Source organism: Acipenser ruthenus, chromosome 3 (assembly GCF_902713425.1).
Source record: "Acipenser ruthenus chromosome 3, fAciRut3.2 maternal haplotype, whole genome shotgun sequence".
In the NCBI taxonomy this organism is placed as follows: domain Eukaryota; kingdom Metazoa; phylum Chordata; class Actinopteri; order Acipenseriformes; family Acipenseridae; genus Acipenser; species Acipenser ruthenus.
In genome coordinates, this window is record NC_081191.1 from 42711903 (window position 1) to 42728454 (window position 16552).

At 41.9% G+C, this 16552-nt stretch overlaps 1 protein-coding gene across 3 annotated transcripts in view; it reads left to right on the top strand.

The window, feature by feature from the left end:
- The window catches only part of invs (inversin), a 117799-nt gene extending 105177 nt beyond the window's left edge, over window positions 1-12622 (top strand). For all 3 annotated transcript variants that reach the window (XM_033993188.3, XM_059012950.1, XM_033993189.3), the window contains exons 16-19: window positions 154-796; window positions 8294-8526; window positions 11681-11788; window positions 12084-12622. In XM_033993188.3, coding sequence (XP_033849079.3) covers window positions 154-796; window positions 8294-8526; window positions 11681-11788; window positions 12084-12199 — 1100 coding nt within the window. In that variant the 3' untranslated portion in view covers window positions 12200-12622. The remainder of the gene's footprint in view (window positions 1-153; window positions 797-8293; window positions 8527-11680; window positions 11789-12083) is intronic.
- Window positions 12623-16552: the final 3930 nt, after the last annotated feature.

The window sequence follows — 16552 nt, forward strand, 5'->3', positions numbered from 1 at the left end:
CTGGGGTTCGCTGTCCTTTCCAAATAGGGTATAAACTATTTATTTAGTCACAACTACAGGCTATTAGAACATGTGCGTGTCAAATCCTAATACTAAAGAAATACACTAATCACACCACATCTCAGTGTAATTCTTTTATGTTTTACCGTGCAGAACGTGGAAGAAGGTCTGCCAAAAGCCAGGATCAGGAAGCTAAAGAGAGAAGCACAGTCCAGCAGGATGCCAGTACCCCTGTGGAGCTCGTGTCCAGAGACACTCCTGAAACAGGACCAACACGGATGCCCAGCTCATCCAGCGGGGTTTTCAGGAAAACAGCAACTCCCCCCGTAGAACCAGCCAGACCAGCAAGTAAGGGCTTAAACGGCGGGCGCCACTCCCCTGCCGGCTCCAGCAGGCCGGGCAGTGCCAAGCCGGCATTGACAGTCAACGGACGGGCCTCTGGAGTGACCTCACGAGCCGCGAACACGACTCCAGACAGAGTGCAGCTGACCCCGCTAACCCTACGATCACCCAAACCCCAGAGTCCAGCCACAGCCAGCCAGGAGACCCCCGGCTCTGAACACATCCTGCCCCAGGACTCTCTTGCCTCCCAGTCATGGCCCAGGACCCAGGCTGTGATGTCTGCAGAGCAGCAGCACCACCCTCGCCAGCACAGTCGCGCGCCATGGCAGGACTCCAGCATCGAGCTGGTTCCTCTGGAGGTGCGGCTGCAGGTTGTGGAGAAGGAGAGGATCAGGAAGGAGCTCTTCAGGAAGAAGAACAAGGCTGCTGCTGTGATCCAGAGGGCCTGGAGGAGGTAGGCACCATGTGTGTTTATAGGATTGGACACACGAAAGCTTTTTTTTTGTTTTTGTAGACATACTGTATGCATACTGCTTCTTTAAAAAGAAAAAAAACATGCAACTAATATAATACCAAATTGATTACAAGTTAAATAAAAACTATCAAGTTTAATTGAAAGGAAATCATTATATTTTAATGGAGAGTTGAAAACTCTATCTTTGCATTACTCTACGAATTCTGGTAAATTCCGTGGTAAACAAGCCAGCTATGTGGTTTTGTGATTTCTTTTTTTTATTTGTGTATAATTTTGAGCTGCTTTGAATCAATAAGCCATTTGCAGGCAAAAGATGATCACTGACATTCCAAATGACCAGCTGTACGAGAGAGAGAGAGAGAGAGAGAGAGAGAGAGAGAGAGACTGAGACTGAGACTTTTAAGATCCTTTATTAAACATTCCAATTAAAATCCATCAAAAATCAATAAAGGTAAAACACAACAAAAATAAGACTTATCAATATTAAAAATCTTAAAATACATCATGTTCTCCTTAAAATAGATTTTAAATAAAAAAAGGATCATAAAAAATCAATTGAAAAAAAACAGTGTTTTCTTTCTGTTAAAAAACAGATTAAACCAAAATTAATAAAAAAACACTGTAAAACAATAAAAATAAAATTAAAAACTAGAACAAAAACTGGAGCTCCCCCTCCTCACTCACAGCACACAAGGCGTCTCCCACACACCACCTCTCCTGGAAGCTCTCCAGATTACTGACCAGTTTAAAATACTCAAACTCTACTCTGATCTGGCTGACCACAAGCACCCTAAACTGACCCACCACACTGGTCAATCCAGAACCAGAGAGCTGGTTTTTCCTTGTCTTTAAAATAGCCAGTTTTGCCTGTCCAAATAAAATTAGAACACACCTGTTTTTCATTTTAAAACTGTACATAACCCCAAAAATAAAAAGCTCCTTACTAAAAACAACCCCTAGAACGTTCAGGATTCCCTGCAGTAAATTAAAAAGTGTCTGCAGCCTCTCGCACTCACTATAAGCATGATAAATGGTTTCCTCTGCTGAGCAGAAAGCACACTGCTCACTAATACTGGGGTCCACTCTGTGGAGAAACCTGCCCGTGGACACAATGCCATGGAGAATCCTCCACTGCAGGTCCCCAACTCTCTTAGTGAGGGGCGGCTTGTACAGCACCCTCCACACTGGCCTGCGCCCCTCCTCTACAGATAAGTGAACTCTCCACTTGGAATCTACCAGACCCCTTAGCCTATTGTACTCCATGGCTTTAACACACAATTTATATATAATTTTACTATTCATTGCATGAAAAACAATTTTCTCTACACTGTGCAAAGTGAGCAATGTCCCTCCATTCTCTCCACCCCCCTCTCCTCCCTCTCCTACTGCTGGTGACACAATCACCCCAGGGAATAAGGAACACTGTCTCTGCTCTGTGCCTCTGGACAGCTCCTCCCTTAGGACCTCCCTGAGCCATGGGGAGAGGCAGCCCCTCAGCTCAACCATCAGTCTCTCTGCGAGCCTCTCGGAGTGCCAGACCAACTGTGCAGCTAGCTGGGAGGCAGTTAACCAGCAGGAGAGCTCAAGATTGAACAGGTGGATCATCCTGGTTATACCTACTTTTAAAAACCTGGCACAAAGCGTCATTGACTGGAGGAACTTAACTGGAAAAAGTGGAATAAAAAATAGGGGCTCATTAAACAGGGCCTGCCCGTTCAGGGACTCTTCATCCCTTTCCACCCTCACCAGCTGCCAGGCACTTAAAATATTCTGGTAAAAACTAGTAAGTCCTGCTTTACAAAAACTGGTGTTCTCAATTAAAAACAGGTGTTTTCCTAACCCCAGCCCCCCGACTCTATTTAGGAGGAAACAAGCCAGCCTCTTCCAATGAGCCTCCTCCTCAGTGTACAGGAGTCTCTGTACCGCCTGCAGCCTGAAGACTGCCACCCTGCTGGCAATGCTGACAAGCCCCTGCCCCCCTTCATCACTGGGGAGGTACAGAACTGCTGGCCTCAAACTGTGTCTCCCGTTCCAAAAGAACTCCAGCAGCACTTTCTGGATCTCCTCCACCAGGCCTCGGGGTGGGTCCAGGCCTGTGCCACATGCTAGAGACCACCAGATTATAATGACCAGCACCCGACCCTTGAAGGACAGTTGGGCCAGCAGTCCCTTCCACCTCTGCAGCCGCCCCCTCACCCTGTCCAACAGACCCTCCCAGTTCTTTCTCATATAATTCTGCGTTCCGAGGTACACCCCCAGCACTTTAATGCCTGTTCTGTTCCATTCCAGCCCTTCAGGCAGGACAGGAGGGGTGCCCTCATCCCAGCTGCCAGACAGGAAAGTGTTGCATTTTGCCCAGTTTACTCTGGCAGACAATGCTTTCTGGAACTCATTTAAAGTTTGCTGCAGTGCTTGAACATCAGCATCCCCACTCACAAACACAGTCACATCATCTGCGTAGGCAGACATTTTCACTGTGGCAGGGGAGGGTGTGGAGGGCAAGGAGGGCACTGTACATCCAGCCAACCAGACCCTCAGCTGGTGCATCAGGGGCTCTATAACCAATGAATACAGCATACCAGACAGGGCACAGCCTTGTCTTATACCCCTGCATACTGGGAAAGGTTGACTCAGCCCATTGTTAATCTTTAAAATACTAAAAATGTTGGAATATAAAAGCTGAATATAAGAGATAAAAACAGGGCCGAATCCGAAAGCCTCCAGGGTTTTAAAGAGGTAGGTGTGGTCGACTCTATCGAAAGCCTTCTCTTGATCCAGGGAGACCATTCCTACATTCAAATCACAAATATCATTTACAGATAAAAAATCTCTAATAAAAAACAGGTTATCAAAAATGGAGCGACCCGGTATACAATATGTTTGGTCCATATGTACAATAGTTCCCATTACTTTTTTTAATCTGTTTGCGATTGTTTTAGATAAAATCTTTAAATCGGAGCATAAAAGTGACACAGGTCTCCAATTCTTTAGCTGACAAAGGTCTCCCTTCTTTGGCAACAGTGTAATCACTGCCCTGCGGCAGCTGAGAGGCAGTTCCTTGTGGCTGAGCCTCTCTCTCAGAACCTGAAGCAAATCCTCCCCTATTATGTCCCAGAAAGTATTATAAAACTCTGCTGGCAGTCCATCGATCCCTGGAGCCTTTCCGCTGGAGAGCTGCTTGACAGCAGTGGTCAGCTCCTGGTAGGTCAGCGGTGCGTCCAGCTGAGCCTGCTCTTCATCACTGAGGCTGGGTAACCCCTGGAGCAGCTGCTCAGTGTCCTTTAGATTGCACTGTTCTTTATTGTAAAGTTCCTTATAGAAACGCACCGCCTCTGTGCTGATCTCCTCCCAGGTATGCAGTTCTTCCCCACCAGGAGTCCTGACACGGCACAGCTGTCGGTTGTCTGCTCTCTTCCTTTCCAAGTTGAAAAAGAAACTGGTGGGGGCATCCATATCTCTCAGCTCCACAAATCTGGAACGCACGATCGCCCCCTTCACCCTCTCCTTCAGCAAGCTCCCCAGCGCAAGTTTCTGCTCTTTTAGGTACTCCAGGGTCTGCTCTTTGAAATCTGAGTTTAGACTTTCCTCTAGGAGGAGGATTTTTAACTGCAGCTCTCTCACAGCTGCGTTCAGTGACCTGGTTGCATTTATAGTATATTGTTGACAAAAACATTTTATTTGTATTTTGCCAATGTCCCATCACTGTCTTACATCTTTATAATGTGTTTTTTCTTTTTTCCAAATTATCCAAAAAAAATTAAATTGTTGTCTAAATGTTATGTCTTGTAATAATTTTATATTGAAATGCCAATAAGATGTTCTGTGGGGTTCTGATTGAATTATTACTTTAAATAATAGACAGTGGTGGTCAGAGAGACTACTGGGGATGATTCTTGCTTCAATGCATTTATTTAAATAATTTTTAGAAATGTAAAAACGGTCTAGTCTTGCTCTATATATGCAGTTTTTATGAGATTGAGACCAGGTGTATTGTCTTGAATTAAGGTGCAAGCATCTCCAAACGTCAACCAGGTCACTGGACTCTAACACTGCAGCCAGCTCTCTGGAGGACTGAGGATGCGGTTCTTCATTATTTCTATCAATATTAAAATTAATAGTACATTAAAATCTCCTCCCAATACCACCACATCATCACTATTCATATTAAAAAGAGCTTGCTTTAATTTCTTAAAAATTAAAATTAAAAAACTCTAAAAGCTGTGCCCTCTTAAAAGACTGTCTACAGCCGTTTAGATTAAAAGAAGCAAAAACACACTTTTCCATCACGGCTAAAAAAAGTAAACCCAACAGACTAAAACAAGTAATAAAATAATAAAACACAGCCATTATTAAACATGAAATTTTGAACCATTGTTCAGATCCTTCTTAATTTTCTGAACAATTTTTTTTAATCTGTACCGTTTGGGCTGATCAAATTCTTCTATTGTTGCTTTCCTTGTAATAACATGAGCGGAGTGGAGAAATAATCTTAGATCAGGGAAAAAATGCTCTATTTCTACCCCTCTTTTCCCTTTTGTTTCTTTCATAAAATTATTTACCTGCTCCAGCGTATATAGTTTTTTCTTGCTGGCGGGTTGGCTATCGGGGATGTCTGAGATAAGCGAGGAGTCCGAGAGCTCCTCTCCCATCTCATCCGCGCTGTCCTCCTGCTCGCCCCCGAGTTTCAACTCCTCCGCTGCTCCCTCCAGTTCCTTAGCACCGGCCTCTGCCGCCTCCTCCCTTTCTCCAGCCACAACTGTTACAGGCAGCTGAGATTCAGCCAGCGGAGAGTCTTGCACCGCACCCGGCTCGCCCTCCACTGTGTTCTCTTCCCCTGCGTTATGAGGGACTGGCGCCCCGGCTGGAGCTTGCAGTCTCCCTGTCAGCGCGGGCTCGGAGCTCTGCACCTGCTGCGCTCTACCATCCGGCAGCTCTGCAGCCTTATGTTTAAATATTTTCTTCTTAACTACTTCCCTGAATGGTTCTTCACCATTCTCAGCAGTTGCTGTATTTTGCTCCGAACCCGTCACTGGCAGGCTCTGGCTCACCCTCTTTGTACGAGGCCTTGGCGTTGGTGGATCTGCTCCGGTCTCCTTCCGCGATTGAGTCGCCTCCTCCTCGGTCTGCACAGGCTCTGGCTGCGGCTGCGATGCAGGAGCCGACTCTTCCTCCCGCTCACCCCCAACAGCCCCTTCTTCCTCCCCGCCAGCATTGCCCTGTTCCTGTCCTGTCTCGGCTCTAGCCTCCCTTCTCGGGCAGGTTTCCCTCTGGTGTCCCTGCTCGCCGCAGAAAAAACATCTCATCGTTTCAGAACTAACAAACACCACACAATTAGTCCCTTCTACATTAAAATTCCAGGCTACATTAATAACTTGATTGGAATCATTTAATAAAACAAACGTCTGTCTTCTAAACGACATTACGTGCTTAACGCTGTTATTTTTGCAGCCTAGAGGGATATCTTTAATTGGGAACACAAGTTTACCAAACCGAGACAGATTTTTTTCTAATGACTTGTTTTTTAAAAACGGGGGCACATTAGAAATAATCACTTTAGTTACTGGAGTCACCAAGGGAGAAACCTGAACAAATTCACCTTTCACTGTGAAACCTTCCTCTACCAGCCTGTTTACAAGCATCACCTCCGCTAAAAATATTACCAGCACTTTGTTCATTCTTGACACTGACCTAATATTTTCAAAACCCACCACCTCTCCTACTGCCAGCAGGCACTCCTCCACCGACACCCCGGGGTCAGGCAGGCACCGTACCCCGTGTCGGCGAGTGAGAGCCCCCGACCCTCTGGAATGAGATCCCATAACGGGATCTCCACACACACACCACTAACCTATAAACAAACAAACACACAAACTACCGCACCGGCGTGCCTCCTCTCCGCAAGCTGCTCCCACAAACCCACAATCCTGAGAGAGAGAGAGAGAGAGAGAGAGAGAGAGAGAGAGAGAGAATTGAAGCCTTGATTAAATCAGGAGAGCACTATGAAGTGATGATAGAACCCTTTAATCAGAAAGCCAGTGAAGGAATGTTCTGGGTCCAGCCTGTTCTGTGGACACGAGAGGTGTGTTAATGTTACACAATGAGAAACAACGAGCAGGAGAATACTTGAGAGACCTTGAGGTATATTTAAGTGTCCCTTTCTTACACAAAACACATTAACGTAATTGTAGCTAACAAAATGTTCTTTATTGTACAGTTTTGAAAGAAACCACATGTTACAGCAAACATGTATTTTCATTTTAAGGTTAAAGAAGGTCCTGTAGGTTAAATAAAGTATTACCAGTTTCATAGCTTTAGTCCCAGGATGACTAATAGGCCATTTCACCTCACCAATGTATTCTGGGTCAAAGCGTATTATGGCTGAAATAGAGGAACATGACAGGAAAGAACCCATTGAATTGGTGGGAGAGTTGAGAGTTGAAGGATGCTACAGAAAGAAACATATTTAACTTTACACCTTATATAATGGGAAAAAGTACTCAAGTGTTATACTGAAAGTTAATACTTCAGGTGTTTTATGCTACTGTCTCCGGGTTGCCATTCAGTCGCTTTCTATTTCAAAACAGTCTGGATATTCACTTTCTAGCAAGACCATTTTACTCGGCAGTCACAATCTGGAGATTTCACTTGTGTGTTTCTAGTTTTGTTGTTATGGCTATGTATCATTATCATCATCCCAATGTTGCACACAGCCCGTAACGCCCACATTCAAAATCATTCATCCAAAGAAGGAATGACACTGTGATCACTGTCTGCTGGTTCAGCTTTAGGTACAAGATGAAGAGGCTGCTATTAAAAAGCAGTTCAAAATTAAAGGCTGGTGCTGTGTTGAGGGAGAGTGGCATTAATGGCACTGCCCCATCCTGTTACTCCTTGACTGTTTAGACAGTATCCCTATTAGAGTGCAGAGCAGCTCTGAATTAATTTGACTGCCATTCTAATTAACTATCCTTATCTTCTGTCCCCCTGGGTACAGCTTGGTGGGAAGGGAGGAAGAAAAAAAAACTAATTGAACTGCGAAGTAACTCACAGCCCTTCTTCAGCACAATGACAGATCGCATGGTGCCTTCCTAATGACACATGTTAGGACTTTTATTGAGGGGTCTGGTCTGTCTCTGTGGGTTCTCTCACTGCAGGTCTCTGAATTCAGGGGCGTGGGGAAGTGAACTCCTTTATCCTCCAGTATTAGGGGGCTTCAGACTGCGATCCTTAGCCACCATGTATGCAGACTGGTGTTTGGTGTTTTGTAAAGCATGCACCTCAGCCTCACTCACACTATGTTTTTGTTTTGACAGAACAGAGATAAACAGTTTTCAGGCCTTTAGCATATTTCAGCTTGTGTAAAATGGGTCTTGAGGAATTCTCTGTGTACCCCGTATTCTCAGCAAATCCTTACATTAATCCCTGTATTGTTCGTCTTCCCATCTTATCCTAATGCAGTGTCCCTTGCTTCCTCAGCTTCCAGCTGCGCAGAGAGCTGACCGTTCTACTGGGCAGGTCTGAGAGAGGGGTGGAGCAGGGAACGTGGGAGAAAGACGCAGCTGCTTTCCTTGTCCGGCTGCTCTGGGAGAAGCCCCTGCATTGCAGCTCTCTGCTCTCGCCTTCCTCCACCCGGAACACCAAGCCCCCCACCCGGGCCATGTCCGCCAGAACCAGCCGGCACAGCACTTCCGTGCTCAAGAGCATCTATGGTAAAGACTCCACTCTGTCTCCACGAGTCGGATGAGTACTTTGTATTATAAAAATACAAAAATGCATGTTTTATTACCAAGTTTTATTTTTACTACCAATGTATATCTTAAGGCCAAGGAATGTAGTTTAATGGTGTAATTAGTCTTAATACCACCGCCCTAATTTATAAACCTGTTTAACGTTATCAAGTGGGTCAATAAATTACCCACAGGAAGGAAAACTACTTTTATTTCAATTTCGATACATCACTGTTTCCATCATTAAAACAGCCCCCTGTTCTTCAGTTATGAGTGGAGTTATCTTTCATAGCTCTGTACACAGAATACTGAAAGTTGAACTGCATAACTGGAGCTGAAAGAAGCTAAGGGAAGTACATTTAGTAAGAACGTAATATAGGATATGTTGTGAATTGACTATTCTCTATCATTTTCAAGACTAAAAGGAACAATGTCTCAGAAAGCCATGGGCAAGTTAGTTTTCATCGTATGATGCCATGCTCGTTTCTTGTTCTGAAGCAGGTGCAGTGACAGATAGCTGCATGTGAGGCGAGGACTCAGGGCTCAACTTCATCAGCAACACAATTATGTTTTATTAATGTAAAGACCTTTAAGGTCAGGGAGTTCTTGATTGACTTTTCTTTTCATTTTCTTTGTCTAGGCATTGAAATTAACAGCTGCCCAGGTAGCCTGAGGCTACCAAAATATTGAGTGGACTACCATATCTCCATGGCAATAGCCCCTCAGTCCTCTTCCCTTTAAGATACTTAAACTCTTCTTTTTTTATTAGAAGTCATTTATGATTATCCTCATGTTATCATAAATAAATGAATCAAATGCACTTTGCATACATTATGATTTGGTAAACAATGACAAAAGTAGAATATTTTCAAATGCATAGATGTTCAATATTTCTAAAACCAGGCATTTCAATGCACATGATACCGTGTGAGCAGATGATACACTGTTTGATGTGAAATTGTATGAGGGACCAGCAGTCTCTAACATACTGTAACAATCCTACATTCATAATTTTTAGCTTTTTTCTTTTTTTTTTCTTTTAATACTCCACAATCCTTACAAATCATCTTCTGGACAACTAATACCGTTCAGGTTGAGTGTTTGTTCTGCGTTGATTGGGTGGCCTTTAACAGAGATAGTTAGGTGATGAAGTGAATGGTGAAAGATGATTGCCAGCCTGGCTGTAACAAGAACCTACTTTCACTGCTTAACAAGAATCTGGAGATTCCCGGGACGGCCTTACACAAACAGTGCGCTCGCTCTCTCCTCAGTTTCAGTCAAGGCTGACAGTATTCCGCCCTGCTGAAAAGTTCAAAGCTGTCACCGGCTAATGTCAGCTACTGTATTTGTGACGTACCTGTCTGGAGAGCGGACGAGCAAGAGTCTCAGCTCAACCTTTTCTTTTTTGGCTCTGAAACGCTATCAGGTGCAGAGAGGTACAGTGAGGAGCAGTACTGGCCTCACACATAGTGGTTTAATCTGCAGTGTGGTGATGGCGAGGGTGTTGATGTGGAGCCTGGTGATCTGACTCTTAACAATATTAATTTTGATTTTATTAGTAAACTTGGATTAAAGTCTCATTATTCAGTGGTACCCACAGTCCACAGCAGTTCCACAGGTTTGCCAATTGGTGTTCAGGCATTCCAGGCATGAAATGATTCTTTGATGGACCCAAAATTGGTGTAATATTAATTAATAACCTGCATGAAACAGAGTTGAGAATCAGCAAAATGATATTGCAGGGGTCAGTATACTGTGTATGCAAAAATACTATTGGGCAGAGGCCAGTTTTTCAACTGACAGACTACAGACTGCACCTTTGTCCCATCTAAGAAACTAACCGCTGGTAAGCACTAATGTTGGACCACCAAAAGGTACTTGCAGTTCATCAAGTAGACAAACATTTTACCTTACCTTAGAATCTGGGATTGAGTGTTTTTAAAATTGGGCAGATAAATGCCTTTGTCCCTTTCCTCACTTTATATCTACATTCACAAAAAATAAGATCTCATATATAAAAAAGGCAGGCTATGTCATTAATAGCAAGTTTCTTCACGTTGGAAATTCTAGACTGGTAACCTGCTTCTCAAACTGTACTGTCAACCTTGGTAATTAAGTTTTTTTTTTAAAAAAAATCTAATTTCTAAACATGCAGTTGTAATTGTTGAGAAAGGTGGCTAACTGATGAGACTGGGCTTAATGAATCAGCTTTTATCAGCTAGTCACTGAAAATTAAATGAATTTCAGTGGATGAGGTTCCTAGCGCCCCTCTTGTCTCTCTCTATCACAGACCTATTATACTGGTGCAGGCGATGCTACTGGGGTTTGACAGCAAATTAGAATCACTTGCCATAGCACTGTCAATAAGGTACAGGAGCACCGTGGACAGCCAGGACAGCACTCCTTCATCAGTCTGCAGTTGTTTCAATTGATCTTGAGGGATACGTCACCATTCCTCATGACTGAAACTGACTTACAACAGGGGATGCAGGTTTTATATATTACACATTAAATGTCAACATACCAAATTAATCATATTCGTGTGAGAGGCCGCTCATCTACTCAACATTTTAAGTATTTAAAAAAAAAAAAAAAAAAGTCTTATGTGTGAGTCTGGTGTTAAGGATTATTGGAGGGAGAGAGCCCTTTGTCGTCTGAATCTGCTGTGGTCAAGGCTGCTTTCTTACATCTGGCACTTAACAGTGAACTGCTTCTGTACTTCGAAATAACTAAAGCATAGTGTTTGTATAAAAGCAAATAGATTAATCCTTTAGAATCTCTTAGAACTACATTGCAAATTAAAATTCATAGCATGAGCCATCCCTGTGTCCCCCTCCAAACAGAAAAGAAAGACAGGTATGTCAGACACCCAGGCACCTCATCTTTTCATATTTTCATCTCTGCATGTTGGGTACGCTTTCATGTTGAACTTCAGCAGTGTTGTAGAAATCAGTGGATCTGAACTTCTTGACAGAAAGCACCAATCTGCTGTTTCTCACAGATTACCACTGCACATTGCAGACAAACAGAAGGAATGGACAGAACCCACACTTTGCATGTCAGCATCCATACCTGTGATTGTATTTGATTGTTTATTTAGTTTATTTTGTACTGTTGCTGTTTCATTTTCTTTCAGGCAGCTCCCAGAGCAGACAGAGTAAATTGGTCAGGAACACGACTCTGAGCTCGAGAAATCCTTCCCAGCTTCTCTTCGACCTGTCATCCCTCAGCAGCGAGACACACTGTAAGCACTTCATCAGTGAGCACAGGGGGAGGCTGTAGCACACTCCATACACCTGCTGTCATTAAAATTTAGGAGTGCCTATCTAAGCAATTGTTTCATAGTCGAGGACTTTGATTATAGGAACCCTAGTCTTTGAGTTTCGCTAAGCAGGTTCAGTTAGACTCAGGTTGCTATAAAACAATTCCCTTTAGCTCTTTCAGTTGTCTTTGCACTTGTGTTTTTAGATACAGAGTTGTGTAAGCAATGCTTGCTGGTGGTCTGATCCCTCTCTTCGTTTTTGTTTTTGTGTTTGCAGTAGGCGGCATGCAGTACGTTCACTTGCTGGAAAACATTGGGAAGTCAACGCAGTTCTCCTACCACATGAGGCCATGCACTTCAGCCAAAAGCAGCAAATCCAAACTTAAAGAGTGAGAGGCAGTTACACACTGACTGAAACTGAATAAGAGCAGCTTGCATGGCAATACTGATTTGCTTAAAACAAGAAAACGGACTGGAACTCTTGACAGTGCGACTAGTAAGCTCACAATATGCAAGAGAAACACACATGCATACTGTATATTTTAATAGAGTAATAATCAAGACTTTACTTTTTTTTTTTTTTTTTCTGTCCAACCCTGTAAGCTCACTGATGAAAGTATTAGCCAAAATGTTTTTCTACTTGAGTTCACATCAGTTTTACCTAAGCTCTTCCCCGGTAAAAGTATGTATTTAATATTTTAACGAAAACATGTTTTGTTTTGTTTTTTAAATAGATGTGCTTGTAAAAACGTTCTGAATGTTTACATTGTATATACAAATCACAATTATTTCTGAAAATGAAAGCATCAGCCAAAATGTTTTTCTACTTGACTTAATATCAGGTCTATCGATCTCTCCTTCAGTAAAACAACTCCGTCTGGTCTTTATGTTCTGTGCTCCCCAAAGTGAACGATGCACTGGACTTTGGGGAGTCCTTTAACCTGGAACGTACTGTACACCAGGGTGGCAGGGAAAAGTGAAACTAAAATCTGTAACGAATAAAGAACATTGGTGAAACAACAGAAGACTTTACAGACTTCTCTACAAGTGAGATCCACTCTTCCTGAAGATTTAAAAGTCATGCAATTGTCTTCAATACTCTTGAGGGGTTTTCCAGCAGTAATTCAAAGCTGCCCCACAGTTCCAAGAATAAAGCAAAACAATACAATCTTTACACTATGCGGTGCATAGTAACTCAGTGTAGTCAGTGTCAGATTGTACCCTTGAGGGCTTTGCTTTTGGGGTGGGGAGTTTTAAATGTGTATTTGCTCAGTGACACATTAACCAGGATATTCCCATTGATCTAACAGCTCGTTCCTACACAAGCGCATCCGACACAGTTCATATTTGTTATAAACACACCATCTGTCTGGGCCTAATCCATTTAAATAGTGTACAAAACAAGCAATAATGTGAGTGGAAAAGGAATATGTATTTATTGATTACCTCTGCTGAATCCAGATTAATTCTGCTTACGAAAAGAAGTTATTCAATGCAGCTTTTAGGGTAACTGTGTTTAAACTATATGTACAGGCTTTTATAAGTTTATCACTGCACAGAAATGTTATAGCTCTCCCATGGTGATACTATGTATTTACCATAGTTTAACATTTTTAATGTGCTTTACCAGGCCTCGCTGGGCTATTTTTTACTAAGCTTTATTACACTGTGGTATTAGCAAAGGAAACCCTGTCCATCTATGTTATTTGCAATTGCTTTTGCTACTTTTAAACTTCCAGGGCCCTACTTAGCAACGAGTATATGGGCAAATATATATTTTTGTGTAATAAATAATAATAAAAAAGTCAAAGTAAAAAAATAGTGATAATATGCACAGAACAAGTATGTACAGTACCTGCAGCTACACTTGCTAGTTTCATACCATGTAAATATATATATATATCATTTTTAAGGATTTGCCTTTGCCCTGGCTTTGGTCTTCCAAGACCTATTATGTAGTTTTGGTATTTTTATTTTGACAGTATTTGAATTTGACTGCCTGGATCATTAGCTGTGTACAATCAGAAAGTACAGTGTTATGTCACAGATACCAATATGATCCAACCAACACGAGTTTCCCAGCCTTGATGGCGTGTATTGAATGTAAAATGATACACTATTGATTTGAAATGGAAACAAAACACAGGGCAAAATGCCACAGAATAGGAAACCTGCTCAAGTTCCACTGTTTTGTGCTTGTTTTATCTGAGACTTTCTTACAGCAGTGCCACGGTTTAAAACCCCCTGCTGCTATCCCACTGTAGTTCAAAAAAATAATAATGTAATTTGCAAACTGAAGCACGCTGATTAGTTTGCATTAGCCCTGCGTTAAATGAGTTTAATACTAGCTCTGCATTCAATATTTTTACAAATTATATATATATATATATATATATATATATATATATATATATATATATATATATATATATATATATATATATACACACACAGTGCCTTGCAAAAGTATTCAGACCCCTGACCAATTCTCTCATATTACTGAATTACAAATGGTACATTGAAATTTTGTTCTGTTTGATATTTTATTTTAAAACACTGAAACTCAAAGTCAATTATTGTAATGTGACATTGGTTTTATGTTGGGAAATATTTTTAAGAAAAATAAAAAACTGAAATATCTTGCTTGCATAAGTATTCAACCCCTGTGCTGTGGAAGCTCCCAGTTTACACCGATGAAAGAAATTGCCCTAACGAGGACACAATTACCTTACCATTGGCCTCCACCTGTGAACCATTAAAGTTGCTGTCACATTTTCTGGATAAAAACCCCACTGTTGAAGGATCATTGGTCAGGCTGTGAATCTGAAGGAAAATGAAGACCAAAGAGCATTCTACAGAACTTAGAGATAAAGTAATACAAATGCATAGATTAGGGAAAGGTTACAAAATAATATCCAAGTGTTTGGATATCCCAGTGAGCACAGTTGGATCAATAATCAGGAAGTGGAAGCTGCATCACACCACCCAGGCACTGCCAAGAAAAGGCCGTCCCTCAAAACTCAGTGCTCAAACAAGGAGACTTGTGAGAGAAGCCACAGAGAGGCCAACAATCACTTTGAAGGAGCTACAGAGTTCAGTGGCTGGGAGTGGAGTAATGGTGCACCAGTCAACCATATCAAGAGCTCTGCATAACACTGGCCTGTATGGGAGGGTGGCAAGAAAGAAGCCGTTACTCAAAAAGTACCATCTGAAAGCACGTCTGGAGTTTGCCAGAAAGCATGAGAGTGACCCAGCTGCGATGTGGGAAAAGGTTTTGTGGTCAGATGAGACCAAGATAGAGCTTTTTGGCCAAAACTCAAAGCGCTATGTGTGGCGCAAACCTAACACTGCCCATGCCTCAAGACACACCATCCCTACAGTGAAGTATGGTGGTGGCAGCATCATGCTGTGGGGATGCTTCTCATCAGCAGGGACTGGGCAATCTTGCTAAAATTGATGGAAGAATGGATGGAGCAAAATACAGGGAAATACTGCAAGAGAACCTGCTTCAGTCCGCTAAAAAACTGAAGCTTGGGAGGAAATTCACCTTTCAGCAGGACAATGATCCCAAGCACAAGGCCAAAGCAACATTGGAGTGGCTCAAAAACAAAAAGGTGAATGTCCTACAGTGGCCCAGTCAAAGTCCTGATCTCAATCCCATTGAGAATCTGTGGCACTATTTGAAAATTGCGGTCCACAAGCGTCGTCCAACCAACCTGAACAACCTGGAGCAAATCTGCCAAGAAGAATGGGCCAAAATCACTCCGACACTGTGTGCAAAGCTGGTACATACTTACCCCGAAAGACTTAAAGCTGTTATAGCAGCGAAAGGTGGCTCTACCAAATATTACTTATGCAAGCAAGATATTTCCCAACATAAAACCAATGTCACCTTATAATTATTGATTTTGAGTTTCAGCGTTTTAAAATAAAATATCAAACAGAACGAAATTTCAATGTACCATTTGTAATTCAGTAATATGACAGAATTGGTCAGGGGTCTGAATACTTTTGCAAGGCACTGTGTGTGTGTATATATATATATATATATATATATATAAATATATATATATATATATATATATATGCTTGTAAAAATGTTCAGCTTCCTGCTCAATTTTATATATATATATAATATACTGTATATATACACACACATGAACTTTCTTCTACTTTAGCAGTATTTTCATGCATGTAGCACACTGAGTGGCCAGTTCCAGTACAATAGATGATCTGCTAAAATGTGTATATTTATGTTACAATGAATTACTTAATGTCAAAATAAATACCTCATATTTCAGTATATATTTTAGTGTAAATGCATTTGTATATCTGTTCATTTCTTGATGCTAAAGAAAAGCCTGTCTGGGGGTGTGATGGTCTTAACATTTTGCATTTATTTATAACAACGTCAAGACCAAAAAGGATGCAATTCTCAACTCCACAATTGTTAAATATTAACAAGTAACTTCATTCTTATAATCTTTAAAGTAATATAATACAAACAAAAATCGGCAAAGCAGCAATCTGACTGAGTGGGTTGCTTTTCCACTTCCATACATGAGCTTCCCTTCTTGTACTGGGAAGAGTAGGAGGCACAGGGTACTTTAATATCCAGTCCCATTTATAAGACAAGGTATAATATAGTACTGTATTACTGTACAGAAATAGATTTGGTGTAAAAACAAACCCTAGCAGCACCTCACAAAACTACATTTACAAAGAGAAAAGACGAGACAAACAAAC